At 46.6% G+C, this 18,321-nt stretch overlaps 1 protein-coding gene across 3 annotated transcripts in view; it reads right to left on the bottom strand.

The window, feature by feature from the left end:
• Positions 1-17,541, bottom strand: part of snapc4 (small nuclear RNA activating complex, polypeptide 4) — a 126,514-nt gene extending 108,973 nt beyond the window's left edge. For all 3 annotated transcript variants that reach the window (XR_008810524.1, XM_056283719.1, XM_056283727.1), the window contains exons 1-10: positions 17,121-17,541; positions 11,797-11,922; positions 11,095-11,138; positions 10,865-10,964; positions 7,158-7,183; positions 6,063-6,191; positions 5,767-5,904; positions 3,448-3,532; positions 3,237-3,318; positions 2,698-2,799 (exon numbers count right to left, since the gene is read on the bottom strand). Coding sequence is in view for 2 of the 3 variants with exons in the window: in XM_056283719.1 (XP_056139694.1) it covers positions 2,698-2,799; positions 3,237-3,318; positions 3,448-3,532; positions 5,767-5,904; positions 6,063-6,191; positions 7,158-7,183; positions 10,865-10,964; positions 11,095-11,138; positions 11,797-11,914 (824 nt within the window). In the remaining variant the exon portion in view is untranslated. The remainder of the gene's footprint in view (positions 1-2,697; positions 2,800-3,236; positions 3,319-3,447; positions 3,533-5,766; positions 5,905-6,062; positions 6,192-7,157; positions 7,184-10,864; positions 10,965-11,094; positions 11,139-11,796; positions 11,923-17,120) is intronic.
• Positions 17,542-18,321: the final 780 nt, after the last annotated feature.

Raw genomic sequence — 18,321 nt, 5'->3', positions numbered from 1 at the left:
GTCTTCAGGGCTGGTGGTTTCAGATGGTTTAGTGGTCGTGGGCTACGTTTGCTGTAGTCTGTGCGTTTGTTGTAGTTTTTCTTTCTTCGGTGTGAGAGGGATGGCGTCCTCAGAGACGCTTTCTCTCTCTATCCGACATGGAGTGCGTGTTCAGCCTGAGCCATCTGTTCTGGTCCAGGCGGTTCTCCTGGCTGTGGGAGACCACGTGGGACATGCCAACCTGTCCTGTGCCTCCAGGATGAATGAACGTGTAGTTGTTTTCCTGAAAGAGGAGCGTTTTGTGGCTGAGCTAATAGCGAGCGGCGTCTCTCTGAATGGGGTCTACCTGCAGGTTTCCCCACTCGCCATGCCTTCCACCCGGGTCACCATCTCTGCTGTTCCCCCATTCATTCCCAGTGAGGCGTTGGAGTGGGGGGCTGCAGCATTTCAGGAAGCTGCCAAGCGGTTTTAGGACTGTGGGGTTGGGCTGTAAGGACAATAAAGTGAAACATGTCCAATCCCTCTGGGGACAGGTGTTCATGTTTCTGAACTGTCCGTCACAGACACTGGAGGTTTCCTTCAGAGTGAAACATAGGGAGGGACATTACATGGTGTACACCAGCACAGGCCGCATCACATGTTGTGAGTGTGGGGATGTGGGGCACAAGCGGAACGCTTCCCCCCATAGGCCGACCGAGGGGCGGCCTGAGCCGGGGTTCAGGCCAGCTGAGGAGCGCACTAACACCGCTGCTCCGCTGGGGGATGGCGCCCCGCCGACTGAGCCCGAAACAGGGGAGGGATACAGCGGGCAGGCAGATAATCAAGGGAAACAGTGAGTTGATTTGGGCAGTGAGAATGTAATTAATGACAGCTCGTCTGTCCTGAGTGTCACAACAGACGAAAGGAAAGGAGTAGAGGAGAAACCGGCAGCAGGGACAAGCAGCGGAAAAGGGCCAGCAGCTGGACCTGACCATAGTCAGGCTGGTGGTGGAAAGGGGAGAAAGGGTGAGCCAGGCATTATGAAGAGTGTTGCTGGTGGGGATCAGGTGGGGGAAACAGGGTATGACACTGACTCTGACTGTATGTGTTACAACCTCACAGTCGTCACACAGTGGAGATGTGTAGTCGCTGGAGGAAATTGATGGTTTTCTAGATGAAACCTTTGGAAAATCTGTGACAGTATCGGAGTATTTTCCAGACACAGAAAAATGTATTGAAAGCGTGTCGACTTTGCATAAATTAGTTGGGTTTGATTTGTTGGATGAAAAAACCCCATTTCTGTTTGAGAAAACACGCAGCAGCTCTCAGGAAGGTGCGGAAGGCCACTAAAAGAAAAAGTTCTAAAAGGTTAAAGACTCACTCAGTTAGGTCATGATGAGTGTTGCACTGGGTGATCTTCCTCTTACTGCTGCTGGAGGAGCCTCTGATTCATGGAGCCAAGGCTGGATGTACACGACTGGTGCTCTCCAGGACTTTCCAGGAAACCAGTTTCCACCAGGAGCATCACCCTACAGCGCATAGTGGCTGCAGCAAGATGGGGACTTGACAGACTGAGGCGGTAGCTCAGCTGCTCAATATGAGCTCTACATGCCGCACGAGAGACTTTTTAAAGCTACGGATTACAAAACTGTCTGAAGAAGAGCTGAAGATGATGAGGGACTACGACAGGGGAGCAGAGCAGCCACACAGAAATGACCTTTTTCCAGAACTTGAGGAGTATTGTGCTCAGTGTGGGAGGTGATGAGGACCTGGTTTTCTTTTTTCTAATTTGTGTGATGAGGGCAAGTCCTGGCTGTATTATTGGGTTTTGTTTTATGAGTTGTGTAAATTGTGTAAATACAACATCATGTCACGTTGTGTGTCTTGGGAGAGAGCTCCTCCTCTGGTGCTCGCCCTGAGGTTTCCTCCTAGCTTTTCTTCCTGTTAAAGGTTTGTAGGGGGCTGTTCCTCATCCGATGTGAGGGTCTAAGGACAGGATGTTGTGTTGCTGCAACCCCTCCCAGGGGAATTTGTGTTTGTTATGTTGGGCTGTGCAGGTAGAGTTGATTTAAGTTAGAAATTCTGTATGTTGTTAGACTACTCAAGGTTGTTTAGACTTGTTTAGACTAAAGGTTGTTTAGACTTGTTTAGACTACTCAAGGTTGTTTAGACTAAAGGTTGTTTAGACTTGTTTAGACTACTCAAGGTTGTTTAGACTTGTTTAGACTACTCAAGGTTGTTTAGACTACTCAAGGTTGTTTAGACTTGTTTAGACTAAAGGTTGTTTAGACTTGTTTAGACTACTCAAGGTTGTTTAGACTTGTTTAGACTACTCAAGGTTGTTTAGACTTGTTTAGACTAAAGGTTGTTTATACTTGTTTAGACTACTCAAGGTTGTTTAGACTTGTAGAATAAAGGTTGTTTAGACTTGTTTAGACTACTCAAGGTTGTTTAGACTTATTTAGACTACTCAAGGTTGTTTAGACTACTCAAGGTTGTTTAGACTTGTTTAGACTAAAGGTTGTTTAGACTTGTTTAGACTACTCAAGGTTGTTTAGACTTGTTTAGACTACTCAAGGTTTTTATTTCCTGAAACGTTTCATGTTATGAGCTGGATTATAAAAATATGATTATGTGTGAACATTAGCTGTTGGACTGGAATGTAATCTGAATAAATGTACTTTTACACATCCATCAAATCTGTCTATCTGTCTGTCTCTGTCTCTCGCTCTCTCTCACTTTATTAGTTTGATATCTTCTTCCAGCTGGTCTATCTGCTGTCTGAGCACCGTCTGCTTCGTTTCACCTGCTGAACGTAACTTCTGACAGAGGTAGCTGTGCCTGCACACACACACACACACACAAACACACACACGAGATGAGGTCATTATAGATGTCATGAATATGTAAACTGTATAAGACAGCTCAGCAGTAATCATAATAAGCAGTAATAATAATAAGCAGTAATCATAATAAGCAGTAAACATAATGAACAGTAATAATAAGTAATAATAATAAGCAGTAATAATAATAAGTAGTAATAATAATAAGCAGTAATCATAATAAGGAATAATAATAATAAGCAGTAATCATAATAATAATAAGCAGTAATCATAATAATAAGCAGTAATAATAGTAAGCAGTAATCATAATAAGTAGTAATCATAATAAACAGTAATAATAATAATAATAATAAGGAATAATAATCAAATAAAAAACATAAAACAATAAGAACCGAGCACAAGACAATGATAAGATGGTAACCATGCCAACAGCACCTGGACTGTTTGGGCTGGAGTTGCCTCCTCTGGCTGTCTCTGGCCACAGCATGGATCAGCAGAGTCTTCTGCCAGCCCTCCCCTGCACAGGAATAATAATAACCATCATCATCATCATCATCAATATCTCAGTTCTATTCGGAGGGGAACTTGGATCTGTATTTGGGTCTGTGATAAACACTACATGATGGTGGTTTCATTCATCTCTTACATCTTTTCATTTTGAGCCATTTGTCGTCCAGAGAGGCGGTCATCTTGCTGACTCGGTCCTTTGTCTCCTGATTGGCTGGCGGACCCTGGAGGAAGAAACACAGCAGGTGTGTTGAAGACGCTGTTCTATTGGTTAGTTACATGGTGACTCTCTGAAGCCAACTGGAGCGGTGTTGTCTGGAGTTTATCTGTGTGCCCTGCACGGCAGATGGAAGGACACGACTCCTTTTCAGAGTTTCAACAATGAGTTGGCCAGCTGACAGATTGGTTCCCGGTATGACCAGTGACCTTCACCAGGTCACACGGCCATTAACAGAACTTATGAGTCTGGCACCAGAAGTCAATCAAACACTGAGCTCTCAATGAGTCAAACAGCCACCATGCCATCACTGCCATTACCACCGGTACAACAACTACAACTAATACCGCTAGAACCACTGGAACCACTACCACCAGTACAACAACTAGAACCAATACCGTGAGAACCACTGGAACCACTACCACCTGTACAAAGACTACAACCAATACCGCTAGAACCACTGGAAACTTTACCACCAATACAACTAGAACCAATACCGCTAGAACCACTGGAACCACTACCACCAGTACAACAACTAGAACCAATACCGCTAGAACCCCTGGAACCACTACCACCTGTACAACAACTAGAACCAATACTGCTAGAACCACTGGAACCACTACCACCAGTACAACAACTAGAACCAATACCGCTAGAACCACTGGAACCATTACCACCAGCACAACAACTACAACCAATACCGCTAGAACCACTGGAACCTTTACCACCAGTACAACAACTAGAACCAATACCACTAGAACCACTGGAACAATTACCACCAGTACAACAACTAGAACCAATATCACTGTAACCTTTACCACCAGTACAACAACTAGAACTAATAACACTAGAACCACTGGAACCACTACCACCAGTACAACAACTAGAACCAATACTGCTAGAACCACTGGAGCCACTACCACCAGTACAACAACTAGAACCAATACTGCTAGAACCACTGGAGCCATTACCACCAGTACAACAACTAGAACCAATACCCCTGTAACCTTTACCACCAGTACAACTAGAACTAATACCACTAGAACCACTGGAACCACTACCACCAGTACAACAACTAGAACCAATACTGCTAGAACCACTGGAGCTATTACCACCAGTACAACAACTAGAACCAATACCCCTGTAACCTTTACCACCGGTACAACAACTAGAACTAATACCACTAGAACCACTGGAACCACTACCACCAGTACGACAACTAGAACCAATACCACTGTAACCTTTACCACCAGTACAACAACTAGAACTAATACCACTAGAACCACTGGAACCACTACCACCAGTACAACAACTAGAACTAATACCACTAGAACCACTGGAACCATTACCACCAGTACAACAACTAGAACCAATACTGCTAGAACCACTGGAACCATTACAACCACTGGAACCATTACCACCAGTACAACAACTAGAATCAGTATCGCTAGAACCACTGGAACCTTTACCACCAGTACAACAACTAGAATCAATACCGCTAGAACCACTGGAACCATTACAACCACAAGAACCACTGGAACCATTACCACCAGTACAACAACTAGAACCAATATTGCTAGAACCACTGGAACTATTACAACCACTTTAAATCCATCCATCCATCCATTATCTGAACCGCTTATCCTGCTCTCAGGGTAGCGGAGATGCTGGAGCTTATCCCAGCAGTCACTGGGTGGCAGGTGGGGAGACACCCTGGACAGGCTGCTAGGCCATCACACAGGGCCGAGACACACACACACACACACACACACACACACACACATTCACACCTAAAGACAATTTAGTACAGCTGATTCACCTGACCTACATGTCTTTGGACTGTGGGAGGAAACCAGAGCACCTGGAGGAAACCCACGCAGACACAGGGAGAACATGCAAACTCCACACAAAGGAGGACCCGGGATGACCCCCAAGGTTAGACTACCCCGGGGCTCGAACCCAGAACCTCTTGATGTGGGGCGACCACGCTAACCACTGTGCCACCATGCTGCTTTAAATCACAAGAACCAACACCACTAAAAACACAAGAACCACTGCTAGAGCTATGGGCATGAGAGCATAGATGACATCATATAATGACTCTACTGCCATGCCAGAACTGTAACCTTCATCAGAACGCTCAACTCCATTGCTGTCTACTGTGAGACCGGCCAGTTCCTCTCCTTCATTCTAAGACCAGAATGAAGACTGCAGAAGAAGAAGAGTCAGTCAGTCACTCACCAGTCCGGTCAGTTTGTCTTTGAAGTAAGGTTTCAGGAAGTGGCCAAGGTACATTTTGATTGGGTGCTGGTCAGACGGGTGGAGCTGTTCTCTTGAAGACTCTCTGATTGATCCAGACATATGAGACAGCACCTCCTTCTACAGGGAGACACAAGGTCATAATCCCAACATCCATCCATCCATGTCTCAGTCTTTTCATCCACACATCATCGTCCCATCTACTCATCACATCATCTATGTACTGACGAGCCATTCTCTCCATCAGTCTGCCGGGCTGACAGTGTGGGTGGTGCTACCTGCTGCAGGCGGTTGTGGTAGAGCAGTGAGCTCAGCTGCTGCAGAGTGTCTTGGAGGACCTGCTGGTAGACCAGGTTTATCTGCAGACAACTGTCTGCTGTGAGGGGGAGGTCCAGCTCACCAGCACTCTGTCACACACACACACACACACACACACACACACACACACACACACACTGTTGATGTAGCCAGCTAATGTCAGAAATTTTTTTTTTTTTTTAATTTTTATTTCTGATTTTCCCCTTTTTTCTCCCAATTTAGTGGCCAATTGATCCCTATTTTAATTCAAACACCCACCCTCGTATTGCATGCGTTCGCCAACTGCATCTCTCCGGCCGGCAGTCTCGAAGGAAAGCGCCTCCCCACTTTCGTGACAAGGCGAATCCAAGCCGAACCACTGTTTTTCCGACACACACAGAGACGCATTCACATGACGAACACAAGCCGACTCCGCCCCCCTCCCGAAGACAGCGTTGCCAATGATTGCTGCTTCATCGAGTCCGGCCATAGTCGGATCTGACGAGACCGGGGCGCGAACCCCAGTCCCCAGTGGGCAACTGCATCGACACCAAGCCGACGCTTAGACCGCTACGCCACCGCGGACCCGCTAATGTCAGAAATTATAAAAGTGGGGGCGTCCGGGTAATGTAGTGGTCTACTCTGGTGCCTACCAACACAGGGATCGCCAGTTCGAATCCCCGTGTAACCTCCGGCTTGGTCGGGTGTCCCTACAGACACAATTGGCCATGTCTGTGGGTGGGAAGCCGGATGTGGGTATGTGTCCTTTACGCTGCACTAGTGCCTCCTCTGGTCTGTCAGGGCACCTGTTCGGGGGGGGGGAATAGCGTGTGGGAGGATCACGCTATTCCCCCTGGTGAAACTCCTCACTGTCAGGTGAAAAGAAGCGACTGGTGACTCCACATGTATGGGAGGAGGCATGTGGTAGTCTGCAGCCCTCCCCGGATCAGCAGAGGGGGTGGAGCAGCGACTGGGACGGCTCGGAAGAGGGGGGTAATTGGCCAAGTACAGTTGAGGAGAAAAAGGGGGCAAAACAACCAAAAAAAAAAGATAAAAGTGCAGAGAAGAGAACTCACCTCTTCACTGGCACTGCTGTCATCATCTGGTCAACACACACACACACAGACACACAGACACACACACACAATTAATTATAAATGTCATTAAAAGACAATTCAGAAACAGCCTTTCCAAACTTTGAATTTTCCCTCCAGTGTGGCAGAGCAGCACAGGGTCACATGGACAGATACCTGTGGTAACTATGGACAGATAACCATGGTAACTATGGACAGATAACCATGGTAACTATGGACAGGTACCTATGGACGGGTAACTATGGACAGGTAACTATGGTCATTATGGACAGGTAATTATGGACAGGTAAGCATGGAGAGATAACTATGGACCGGTAACTATGGTAACTATGGACAGGTAACTATGGACAGGTAACCATGGACAGGTAACTATGGTGGTAATTAGTCTCACAAGCCGTGCACATAACACGAGACGTGTGAACGTGACACGAGCAGACAGAACAGAATCCAGGAGAAGAAAGGCATCCTCACGAGGCAGCATTTCTCCTTTATTGTAATTTATTTTTTACTAATATTCAACATCAAACATTTGCTTCAGATACTATGTATTCATCAAAGTAATCTTACTTGTACTTCTTCGAAGTATAGACTTGTAGAAAAGAGAACAAAGCGAGGAGGAACGTGTGCAGGTAGGGAGGGATCAAACATTCAGTTATTGTCCTTTTCATCATGTGCCTGTACACATACACAAAACCCAGTGCTGTTCCCCCAGCCCCCAGCAGGGCGACACAAAGAGGAGAATACACACCCAAACATTCCCTAAAACTACCACCACTACTACTACTACTACTACTACCACAACTACTACTACCCAGCCCCCAGCAGGGCAACACAAAGAGGAGAATACACACCCAAACATTCCCTAAAACTACCACTACTACTACTACTTCCACCACTACTACTACCCAGCCCCCAGCAGGGCAACACAAAGAGGAGAATACACACCCAAACATTCCCTAAAACTACCACTACTACTACCACCACTACTACTACCCAGCCCCCAGCAGGGCGCCACAACGAGGAGAATACACACCCAAACATTCCCTAAAACGACCACCACTACTACTACCACCACTACTACTACCCAGCCCCAACAGGGCAACACAAAGAGGAGAATACACACCCAAACATTCCCTAAAACTACCACCACTACTACTACTACCACCACTACTACTACCCAGCCCCAGCAGGGCGACACGAAGAAGAGAATACACACCCAAACATTCCCTAAAACTACCACTACTACTACTACTACCACCACTACTACTACCCAGCCCCAGCAGGGCGACACAAAGAGGAGAATACACACCCAAACATTCCCTAGAACTACCACTACTACTACTACTACCACCACTACTACTACCCAGCCTCAAGCAGGGCGACACAAAGAGGAGAATACACACCCAAACATTCCCTAAAACTACCACCACTACTACTACTACTACCACCACTACTACTACCCAGCCCCCAGCAGGGCGCCACAAAGAGGAGAATACACACCCAAACATTCCCTAAAACGACCACCACTACTACTACTACCACCACTACTACTACCCAGCCCCCAGCATGGCAACACAAAGAGGAGAATACACACCCAAACATTCCCTAAAACTACCACTACTACTACTACTACCACCACTACTACTACCCAGCCCCAGCAGGGCGACACAAAGAGGAGAATACACACCCAAACATTCCCTAAAACTACCACCACTACTACTACTACTACTACCACTACTACAACCCAGCCCCCAGCAGGGCGCCACAAAGAGGAGAATACACACCCAAACATTCCCTAAAACGACCACCACTACTACTACTACCACCACTACTACTACTACCCAGCCCCCAGCAGGGCGCCACAAAGAGGAGAATACACACCCAAACATTCCCTAAAACTACCACCACTACTACTACTACTACTACTACTACCACCACTACTACTACCCAGCCCCCAGCAGGGCAACAAAAAGAGGAGAATACACACCCAAATATTCCCTAAAACTACCACTACTACTACCACCACTACTACTACCCAGCCCCAAGCAGGGCGACACAAAGAGGAGAATACACACCCAAACATTCCCTAAAACTACCACTACTACTACTACTACCACCACTACTACTACCCAGCCCCAAGCAGGGCGACACAAAGAGGAGAATACACACCCAAACATTCCCTAAAACTACCACTACTACTACTACCACTACTACTACCCAGCCCCCAGCAGGGCGCCACAAAGAGGAGAATACACACCCAAACATTCCCTAAAACTACCACCACTACTACTACTACCACCACTACTACTACCCAGCCCCCAGCAGGGCGCCACAAAGAGGAGAATACACACCCAAACATTCCCTAAAACTACCACTACTACTACCACCACTACTACTACCCAGCCCCCAGCAGGGCAACACAAAGAGGAGAAAACACACCCAAACATTCCCTAAAACTCCCACTACTACTACTACTACCACCACTACTACTACTACCCAGCCCCCAGCAGGGCAACACAAAGAGGAGAATACACACCCAAACATTCCCTAAAGCTACCACTACTACCACCACCACTACTACTACCACTGCTACTACTACTACTACCACCACTACTACTACCCAGCCCCCAGCAGGGCAACACAAAGAGGAGAATACACACCCAAACATTCCCTAAAACTACCACCACTACCACTACTACTACTACTACTACTACTACCACCGCTACTACTACTACTACTACCACCACTACTACTACCACTACTACTACCCAGCCCCCAGCAGGGCAACACAAAGAGGAGAATACACACCCAAACATTCCCTAAAACTACCACCAGTACCACCACTACTACTACTATTACTACTACTACTACCACCGCTACTACTACTACTACCACTACTACTACCCGGCTCCCAGCAGGGCAACACAAAGAGGAGAATACACACCCAAACAAAGGGCATGAATACTTATGTACGTGCAATATTTCATTTTTTTATTTTTAATAAATTTGCAAAAATTTCTACAAAACTTCTTTCGCTTTGTCATTATGAGGTATTGTGTGTAGATTGATGAGAAAAAAAGGAATTTAATCCATTTTGGAATAAGGCTGTAACATAACAAAATGTGGGGAAAGTGAAGAGGTGTGAATACTTTCCAGATGCACTGTATATATACATATGAGGTCCAGTATCCTTGCGAGGGTCATGAGGATGCTGGACCTCTTAATATAGAAGAGGTCTATAGATATAATATATACTTCTTATATATTAAGAGGTCCAGCATCCTCGCGAGGGTCGTGAGGATGCTGGACCTCTTAATATATAAGATATATATATGAGGTCAAGCATCCTCGCGAGGGTCATGACGATGCTTTCTCGCTCACAGATACTGTTCTGTGTGCTCATATCACGTTTATGTGCCTGGTTTTTATGTGTGTGGGTTTTGAGATTAATCAACTCCCATAAACCCCACCCCCCCAGACCCCCATACAGCCTCAGAGGCAGTTCATATTTAACACTTGGCATCACAAAGCTAGAGAACACTGATAACATCTGCCAGCTTAAGGTAAAGACTTTTAACCAAGAAAGGAAACTACAGACATGATGGGTTTGTGCGGTGCAGGCTGGAAAGGAGTGGAGAGAACCATCTCTACTATCATACTGCCAGCACTGACGTCAGAAAGACAGGTACCTGACAGACAGACAGCTGTCTCGGAACCCAGAGCAGTCTCTATCTCTTCAATCTCCCTTTGAATCCTGTCTCTCTGAGCCAGCAGACCTGGGACCTGGACCTACACCCACACCCACACACACACACACACACACACACACACAGGTCAGAGACAGACAAAAAGGGGTCTATAACACTACTTGTGCTCACTTAAGATGCTAAAAGACAAGCAAGAAGAGACTGTGCTTTACCTCCGCAGGCTCCCTCTGAAAGTCATCTTGATCTGATCCATCATCTGACCAATCAGAGAGAGGTTAGTTATTACATCATCATGACTGGACAGCAGTGAGACAGTTATCCTGATCTGATCCATCAGCTGACCAATCAGAGAGAGGTTAGTTATTAAATCATCATGACTGGACAGCAGTGAGACGGTTATCCTGATCTGATCCATCATCTGACCAATCAGAGAGAGGTTAGTTATTACATCATCATGACTGGACAGCGGTGAGACAGTTATCCTGATCTGATCCATCATCTGACCAATCAGAGAGAGGTTAGTTATTACATCATCATGACTGGACAGCAGTGAGACAGTTATCCTGATCTGATCCATCAGCTGACCAATCAGAGAGAGGTTAGTTATTACATCATCATGACTGGACAGCAGTGAGACAGTTATCCTGATCTGATCCATCATCTGACCAATCAGAGAGAGGTTAGTTTTTACATCATCATGACTGGACAGCGGTGAGACAGTTATCCTGATCTGATCCATTATCTGACCAATCAGAGAGAGGTTAGTTATTACATCATAATGACTGGACAGCAGCGAGACAGCTAGCAAGCTAGCATTGCTCTTTTAAGACAACCTCTCTACAGACAGACACGCGCACACACACACACACACATACAGACACACAAGCAGGCTGACAAGACAGACACAAGGACACCTGAGGATGTGTCGGTAGACAGAAGGTCCAGATCTGGGTTTGCTCGTGCCAGACTCTGTTCCAGCTCCTCAATCTGCCTCTGGAGCCTGTCTCTCTCTGCTGCTAGAGAGACAGACATGATGGCATCTAAAACAAACACACAAACAAACAATCATCATGGACTGAGGGATTCTGTTGAAGGCATTTTCATTTTCCCATGAGAACTGGGTGTATATCATCATCACCATCATCATCATCATCATCACCACCATCATCACGAGCTGCGGGTACAGGGGCAACATTTCAACCCGGCTGGGATCATTCTCTCATTAGAGATTCCTCTTTAACTGTGTACTACTACGACTTTCGGCTGCTCCCGTTAGGGGTCGCCACAGCGGATCATCCGTTTCCATTTCTTCCTGTCTTCTGCGTCTTCCTCTGTCACACCAGCCACCTGCATGTCTTCCCTCACCACATCCATAAACCTCCTCTTTGGCCTTCCTCTTCTCCTCTTCCCTGGCAGCTCCATATTCAGCATCCTTCTCCCAATATACTCGGCATCTCTCCTCCACACATGTCCAAGCCATCTCAATCTTGCCTCTCTTGCTTTGTCCCCAAACCATCCAACCTGAGCGGTCCCTCTAATATAATCGCTCCTAATCCTGTCCTTCTTCGTTACTCCCAGTGAAAATCTTAGCATCTTCAACTCTGCCACCTCCAGCTCCGCCTCCTGTCTTTTCGTCAGTGCCACTGTCTCCAAACCATATAACATAGCTGGTCTCACAACCATCTTGTAAACTTTCTCTTTAACTCTTGCTGATACCCTTCTGTCGCAAATCACTCCTGACACACTTCTCCACCCACTCCAACCTGCCTGCACTCTCTTTTTCACCTCTCTACTGCACTCCCCGTTACTTTGGACAGTTGACCCCAAGTATTTAAACTCAAATGCCTTTGTCACCTCCACTCCTTGCATCCTGACCATTCCACTGTCTTCTCTCTCATTCACGCATAGGTATTCCGTCTTGCTCCTACTGACTTTCATTCCTCTTCTCTCCAGTGCATACCTCCACCTCTCCAGGCTCTCCTCAACCTGCACCCTACTCTCGCTACAGATCACAATGTCATCCGCGAACATCATCGTCCATGGAGACTCCTGCCTGATCTTGTCCGTCAACCTGTCCATCACCATTGCAAACAAGAAAGGGCTAAGAGCCGATCCTTGATGTAATCCCACCTCCACCTTGAACCCATCTGTCATTCCAACCGCACACCTCACCATTGTCACACTTCCCTCATACGTATCCTGCACCACTCCTACATACTTCTCTGCAACTCCTGACTTCCTCATAAAATACCACACCTCCTCTCTCGGCACTCTGTCATAAGCTTTCTCTAAATCTACAAAGACACAATGCAACTCTTTCTGGCCTTCTCTATACTTCTCAATCAACATTCTCAAAGCAAACATCGCATCTGTGGTGCTCTTTCGTGGCATGAAACCATACTGCTGCTCGCTGATCGTCACCTCTCCTCTTAACCTAGCTTCTATTACTCTTTCCCAAATCTTCATGCTGTGGCTGATAAACTTTATACCTCTGTAGTTGTTACAGTTCTGCACATCGCCCTTGTTCTTGAAAATCGGTACCAGTATGCTTCTTCTCCACTCCTCAGGCATCCTCTCACTTTCCAGGATTGTGTTAAACAATCTAGTTAAAAACTCCACTGCCATCTCTCCTAAACATCTCCATGCCTCCACAGGTATGTCATCAGGACCAACTGCCTTTCCATTCTTCATCCTCTTCATAGCTGCCCTCACTTCCTCCTTGCTAATCCGCTGAACTTCCTGATTCACTATCCCTACATCATCCAACCTTCTCTCTCTCTCATTTTCTTCATTCATCAGCCCCTCAAAGTATTCCTTCCACCTTCTTAGCACACTCTCCTCACTTGTCAGCACATTTCCATCTCTATCCTTGATCGCCCTAACTTGCTGCACATCCTTTGCAGCTTGGTCCCTCTGTCTAGCCAATTGGTACAAGTCCTTTTCTCCTTCCTTAGTGTCTAATCTGTCATACAACTCACCATATGCCTTTTCCTTTGCCTTTGCCACCTCTCTCTTTGCTTTACGCTGCATCTCCTTGTACTCCTGTCTACTTTCTTCATCTCTCTGACTATCCCACTTCTTCTTTGCCAACCTTTTCCTCTGTATAATTTGCTGTACTTCCTCATTCCACCACCAAGTCTCCTTGTCTTCCTTCCTCTGTCCTGATGACACACCAAGTACCTTCCTAGATGTCTCCCTAACTATTTCTGCAGTGGTTTTCCAGCCATCTGGCAACTCTTCACTACCACCCAGTGCCTGTCTTAACTCCTGCCTGAACTCCACACAACAGTCTTCCTTCTTCAACTTCCACCATTTGATCTTCGGCTGTGTCTTCACTCGCTTCCTCTTCTTGGTCTCCAAAGTCATCCTACAGACCACCATCCGATGCTGCCTAGCTACGCTCTCCCCTGTCACCACCTTGCAGTCTCCAATCCCTTTTAGATGGCGCCTTCTACATAAGATATAGTCCACCTGTGTGCACTTTTCTCCACTCTTGTACGTCACCCTGTGTTCCTCCCTCTTCTTGAAATATGTATTCACCACAGCCATTTCCATCCTTTTCGCAAAATCGACCACCATCTGTCCTTCCACATTTCTCTTCTTGACTCCATACCTTCCCATCACCTCCTCATCACCTCTGTTCCCTTCACCAACATGTCCATTGAAGTCCGCTCCAATCACCACTCTCTCCTCCTTGGGTACCCTCTCCACCATGTCGTCCAACTCATTCCAGAATTCTTCTTTTTCATCCATCTCACACCCAACTTGCGGGGCATATGCGCTGATAACATTCAGCAATAAACCTTCAATTTCCAGCTTCATACTCATCACTCTTTCTGACACTCTCTTCACCTCCAGCACGCTCTTGACATACTCTTCCTTCAGAATTACCCCTACCCCATTTCTCCTCCCATTCACACCATGGTAGAAAAGTTTGAACCCACCTCCGATACTCCTGGCCTTACTCCCCTTCCACCTGGTCTCTTGCACACACAGTATGCCTACCTTTCTTCTTTCCATCATGTCAGCCAGCTCTCTCCCTTTACCAGTCATAGTGCCAACATTCACAAGTTCCAACTCTCACCTCCACATGCCTACCCTTCCTCCTCTCTAGCTGCCTCTGGACATGCCTTCCCCCTCTCCTTCTCCTTCGCCCAACAGTAGCATAGTTTCCACCGACACCCTGCTGGTTAACAGTACCGGTGGCGGTCGTTGGTAACCCGGGCCTCGACCGATCCGGTATGTAAGTCTTATTTATGATCCGCATATTTGATTTGGCAAAGATTTTACGCCGGATGCCCTTCCTGACGCAACCCTCCCCATTTGTCCGGGCTTGGGACCGGCACTAAGGATGCACTGGCTTGTGCATCCTCAGTGGCTGGGTTCCTCTTTAACTGTGTACATGGACGCTAAATGAAGTGATCCAATAAGATGTGTTTACATGCCTCAAAGCATTTCACCTGAATAGAACTGGGACATGGGCAAAGTGGCTCCGCCCACTCTGAAGCCTCTAATCTGCCAGATATGCGTATAACAGAAGAAGAAGAAGAAGAAGAAGTGATTCTGCTGTTAACACGACCTACAACAACACGGACCCACATCGAGTGCTGGGAACATTTGCGTTTCTGCTCTTCTTTCTCGTTAAGCAGCAATCGTGAGCGGCAGACAGGGTAAAGGGTCGGCGGAGGGCGTCCGGGTGGCGTGGTGGTCTATTCCGGTGCCTACCAACACGGGGTTCGCCGGACACGGGGATCGCCGGTTCGAATCCCCGTGTTACCTCTACCTCCGGCTTGGTCGGGCGTCCCTACAGACACAATTGGCCGTGTCTGTGAGTGGGAAGCCGGATGTGGGTCTGTGTCCTGGTCGCTGCACTAGCGCCTCCTCTGGTCGGTCGGGGCGCCTGTTCGGGGGAGGGGGAACTGGGGGGAATAGCGTGATCCTCCCACGCGCTACGCCCCCCTGGTGAAACTCCTCCCTGTCAGGTGAAAAGAAGCGGCTGGTGACTCCACATGTATGGGAGAAGGCATGTGGTAGTCTGCAGCCTCCCCGGATCAGCAGAGGGAGGGGGGGGCAGAGACCGGGACGGCTCGGAAGAGGGGGGTAATTGGCCGGATACAATTGGGGAGAAAAAAAAAGGGGGGGGTCGGCTGAATAATGTTACACAATTTTACACAAGGCGTTACACAATGTCAGTTAAGAAAGTAGGACAAGGCTTACTACACACACACAGACACACACAGCGGCGTCACTCCGGAACCATGTGAACACAGGATGGAGGCGGAACAGCCCAGTACGGACCCGACCCAACACGCCCCGCATGTCGCCACTTGTTAACAAACAGCAGCAACCGGAAGTTGGCTGAGCTGGCTGAACGTCAGTATTTTATTAGATCGTCCGAGCGCGCGAAACAAGTGCCCATCCACACGTGTTATCTCAACACGTGACAAGAAACGAACAACGAAGGTCAGTTTAATCCACAAAGCTATCAATGAGATCAATAAAGCTATCAATGAGATCAATAAAGATATCAATGAGATCAATAAAAGCTATCAACGACATCAATAAAGCTATCAATGAGATCAATAAAACTATCAATGACATCAATAAAGCTATCAATGAGATCAATAAAACTATCAACGAGATCAATAAAGCTATCAATGACATCAATAAAGCTATCAATGAGATCAATAAAAGCTATCAACGACATCAATAAAGCTATCAATGAGATCAATAAAGCTATCAATGAGATCAATAAAGCTATCAATGACATCAATAAAGCTATCAATGAGATCAATAAAAGCGACGTTCGGCCGTTAACGAGCCGGTCGGTGGGTACAGTGTAGTACAGTACATTATAGTACATATACATAGTATTTGTACAGTGTAGTACAGTACATTATAGTACATATACATAGTATTTGTACAGTGTAGTACAGTTAATGTTCCCCCGTGTGGCAAATGTGTGTAGAAGGAACACATTTACCCCAAGCAGAGAAATGATCACATTAAGCTTTTGCATCGTTATTAGGTGCGGATATTTTACTATTTAACGGACTATCAGAGGTTTACACCACCCTCCATTTAACGGACTATCAGAGGTTTACACCACCCTCCATTTAACGGACTATCAGAGGTTTAATTTAATATCAGGGTTACTAGCAGGGATGTCGGGATGAAGAAGAGAAACTTCGTGTCGGGATGAAGAACAGGAGGCGCCGCTTCTTTCTGTTTTACTGACCTGCGGATGAAACGACGCAGAAACACGTTTAACCCGCAGCATCCACTTCTGCTCCCTCTGTTCACAGTCTGCCCGTCTCCTCTTCTTCTCTCTCTGCACACAGGCTTCCCGTCTCCTCTTCTTCTCTCTCTGCTCACAGGCTTCCCGTCTCCTCTTCTTCTCTCTCTGCTCACAGTCTTCCCGTCTCCTCTTCTTCTCTCTCTGCTCACAGTCTTCCCGTCTCCTCTTCTTCTCTATCTGCTCACAGGCTTCCCGTCTCCTCTTCTTCTTCTCTCTGCTCACAGGCTTCCCGTCTCCTCTCTTCTCTCTCTGCTCACAGGCTTCCCGTCTCCTCTTCTTCTCTCTCTGCTCACAGGCTTCCTGTGTCCTCTTCTTCTCTCTGCTCACAGGCTTCCCGTCTCTTCTTCTTCTCTCTGCGCACAGGCTTTCCCGTCTCCTCTTCTCTCTCTGCTCACAGTCTTCCCGTCTCCTCTTCTTCTCTCTCTGCTCACAGGCTTCCCGTCTCGTCTTCTTCTCTCGGGTTTCTGTTTCCTTCTTCTTCTTCTTCTTCTTCTTCTTCTTCCTGGGGTTTATTGGCGGTTGGTAAACAACGAATCGGTGCATTACCGCCGCCACCAGCTGGTACGGCGTGTGCGTCAGAATGCCTGTTATTTACATTATTCCCTCCCCAAAAACAAAACAGAAAGCAAAAAACTCAAGTCATCTTAATTAAATTAGGTACGCTGAGAAACTGAAACAAGACTTTACAACACTCAGTTGAATTCTTCTGTAGAATATCTACTAAATCAAATTGTACTTTAATTTTTCTGAGACTGAGTCAGACGTCTTCTTCCTGCTTCGTATTTCCGGCAGTATATCGCAACGTGCTCTGCTGGCTCTTCTAGCCCACAGTCGTCACATCCGCCTGCAGTGTTGGTTTTTTAAAAAATATTTTTATTGAACATTGTTCATATTCATGTACAGATTCTTGAAGAAAGTTCATTATAAAACAAACATGGCAAATATACATTCCATCCAAAAATCCATGGATATATCCAAAGTGCCAAAGGGAAAAAAATCTAAAAACAGGAGAAACCCATCATCTTCAATTTGGTTCCTGTATTCAGTAATGTCCATTACCAGCCTTATATTGTTGTGGGTTGATCTTCCTTTTAGAAAACCTGATTGTGTTTCTGCAATAAGATTCGAAACCCCTGTTTGA

This window comes from Lampris incognitus, chromosome 1, assembly GCF_029633865.1.
Source record: "Lampris incognitus isolate fLamInc1 chromosome 1, fLamInc1.hap2, whole genome shotgun sequence".
Taxonomy (NCBI): Eukaryota; Metazoa; Chordata; class Actinopteri; order Lampriformes; family Lampridae; genus Lampris; species Lampris incognitus.
This window is presented reverse-complemented; position numbering and strand designations above follow the sequence as displayed.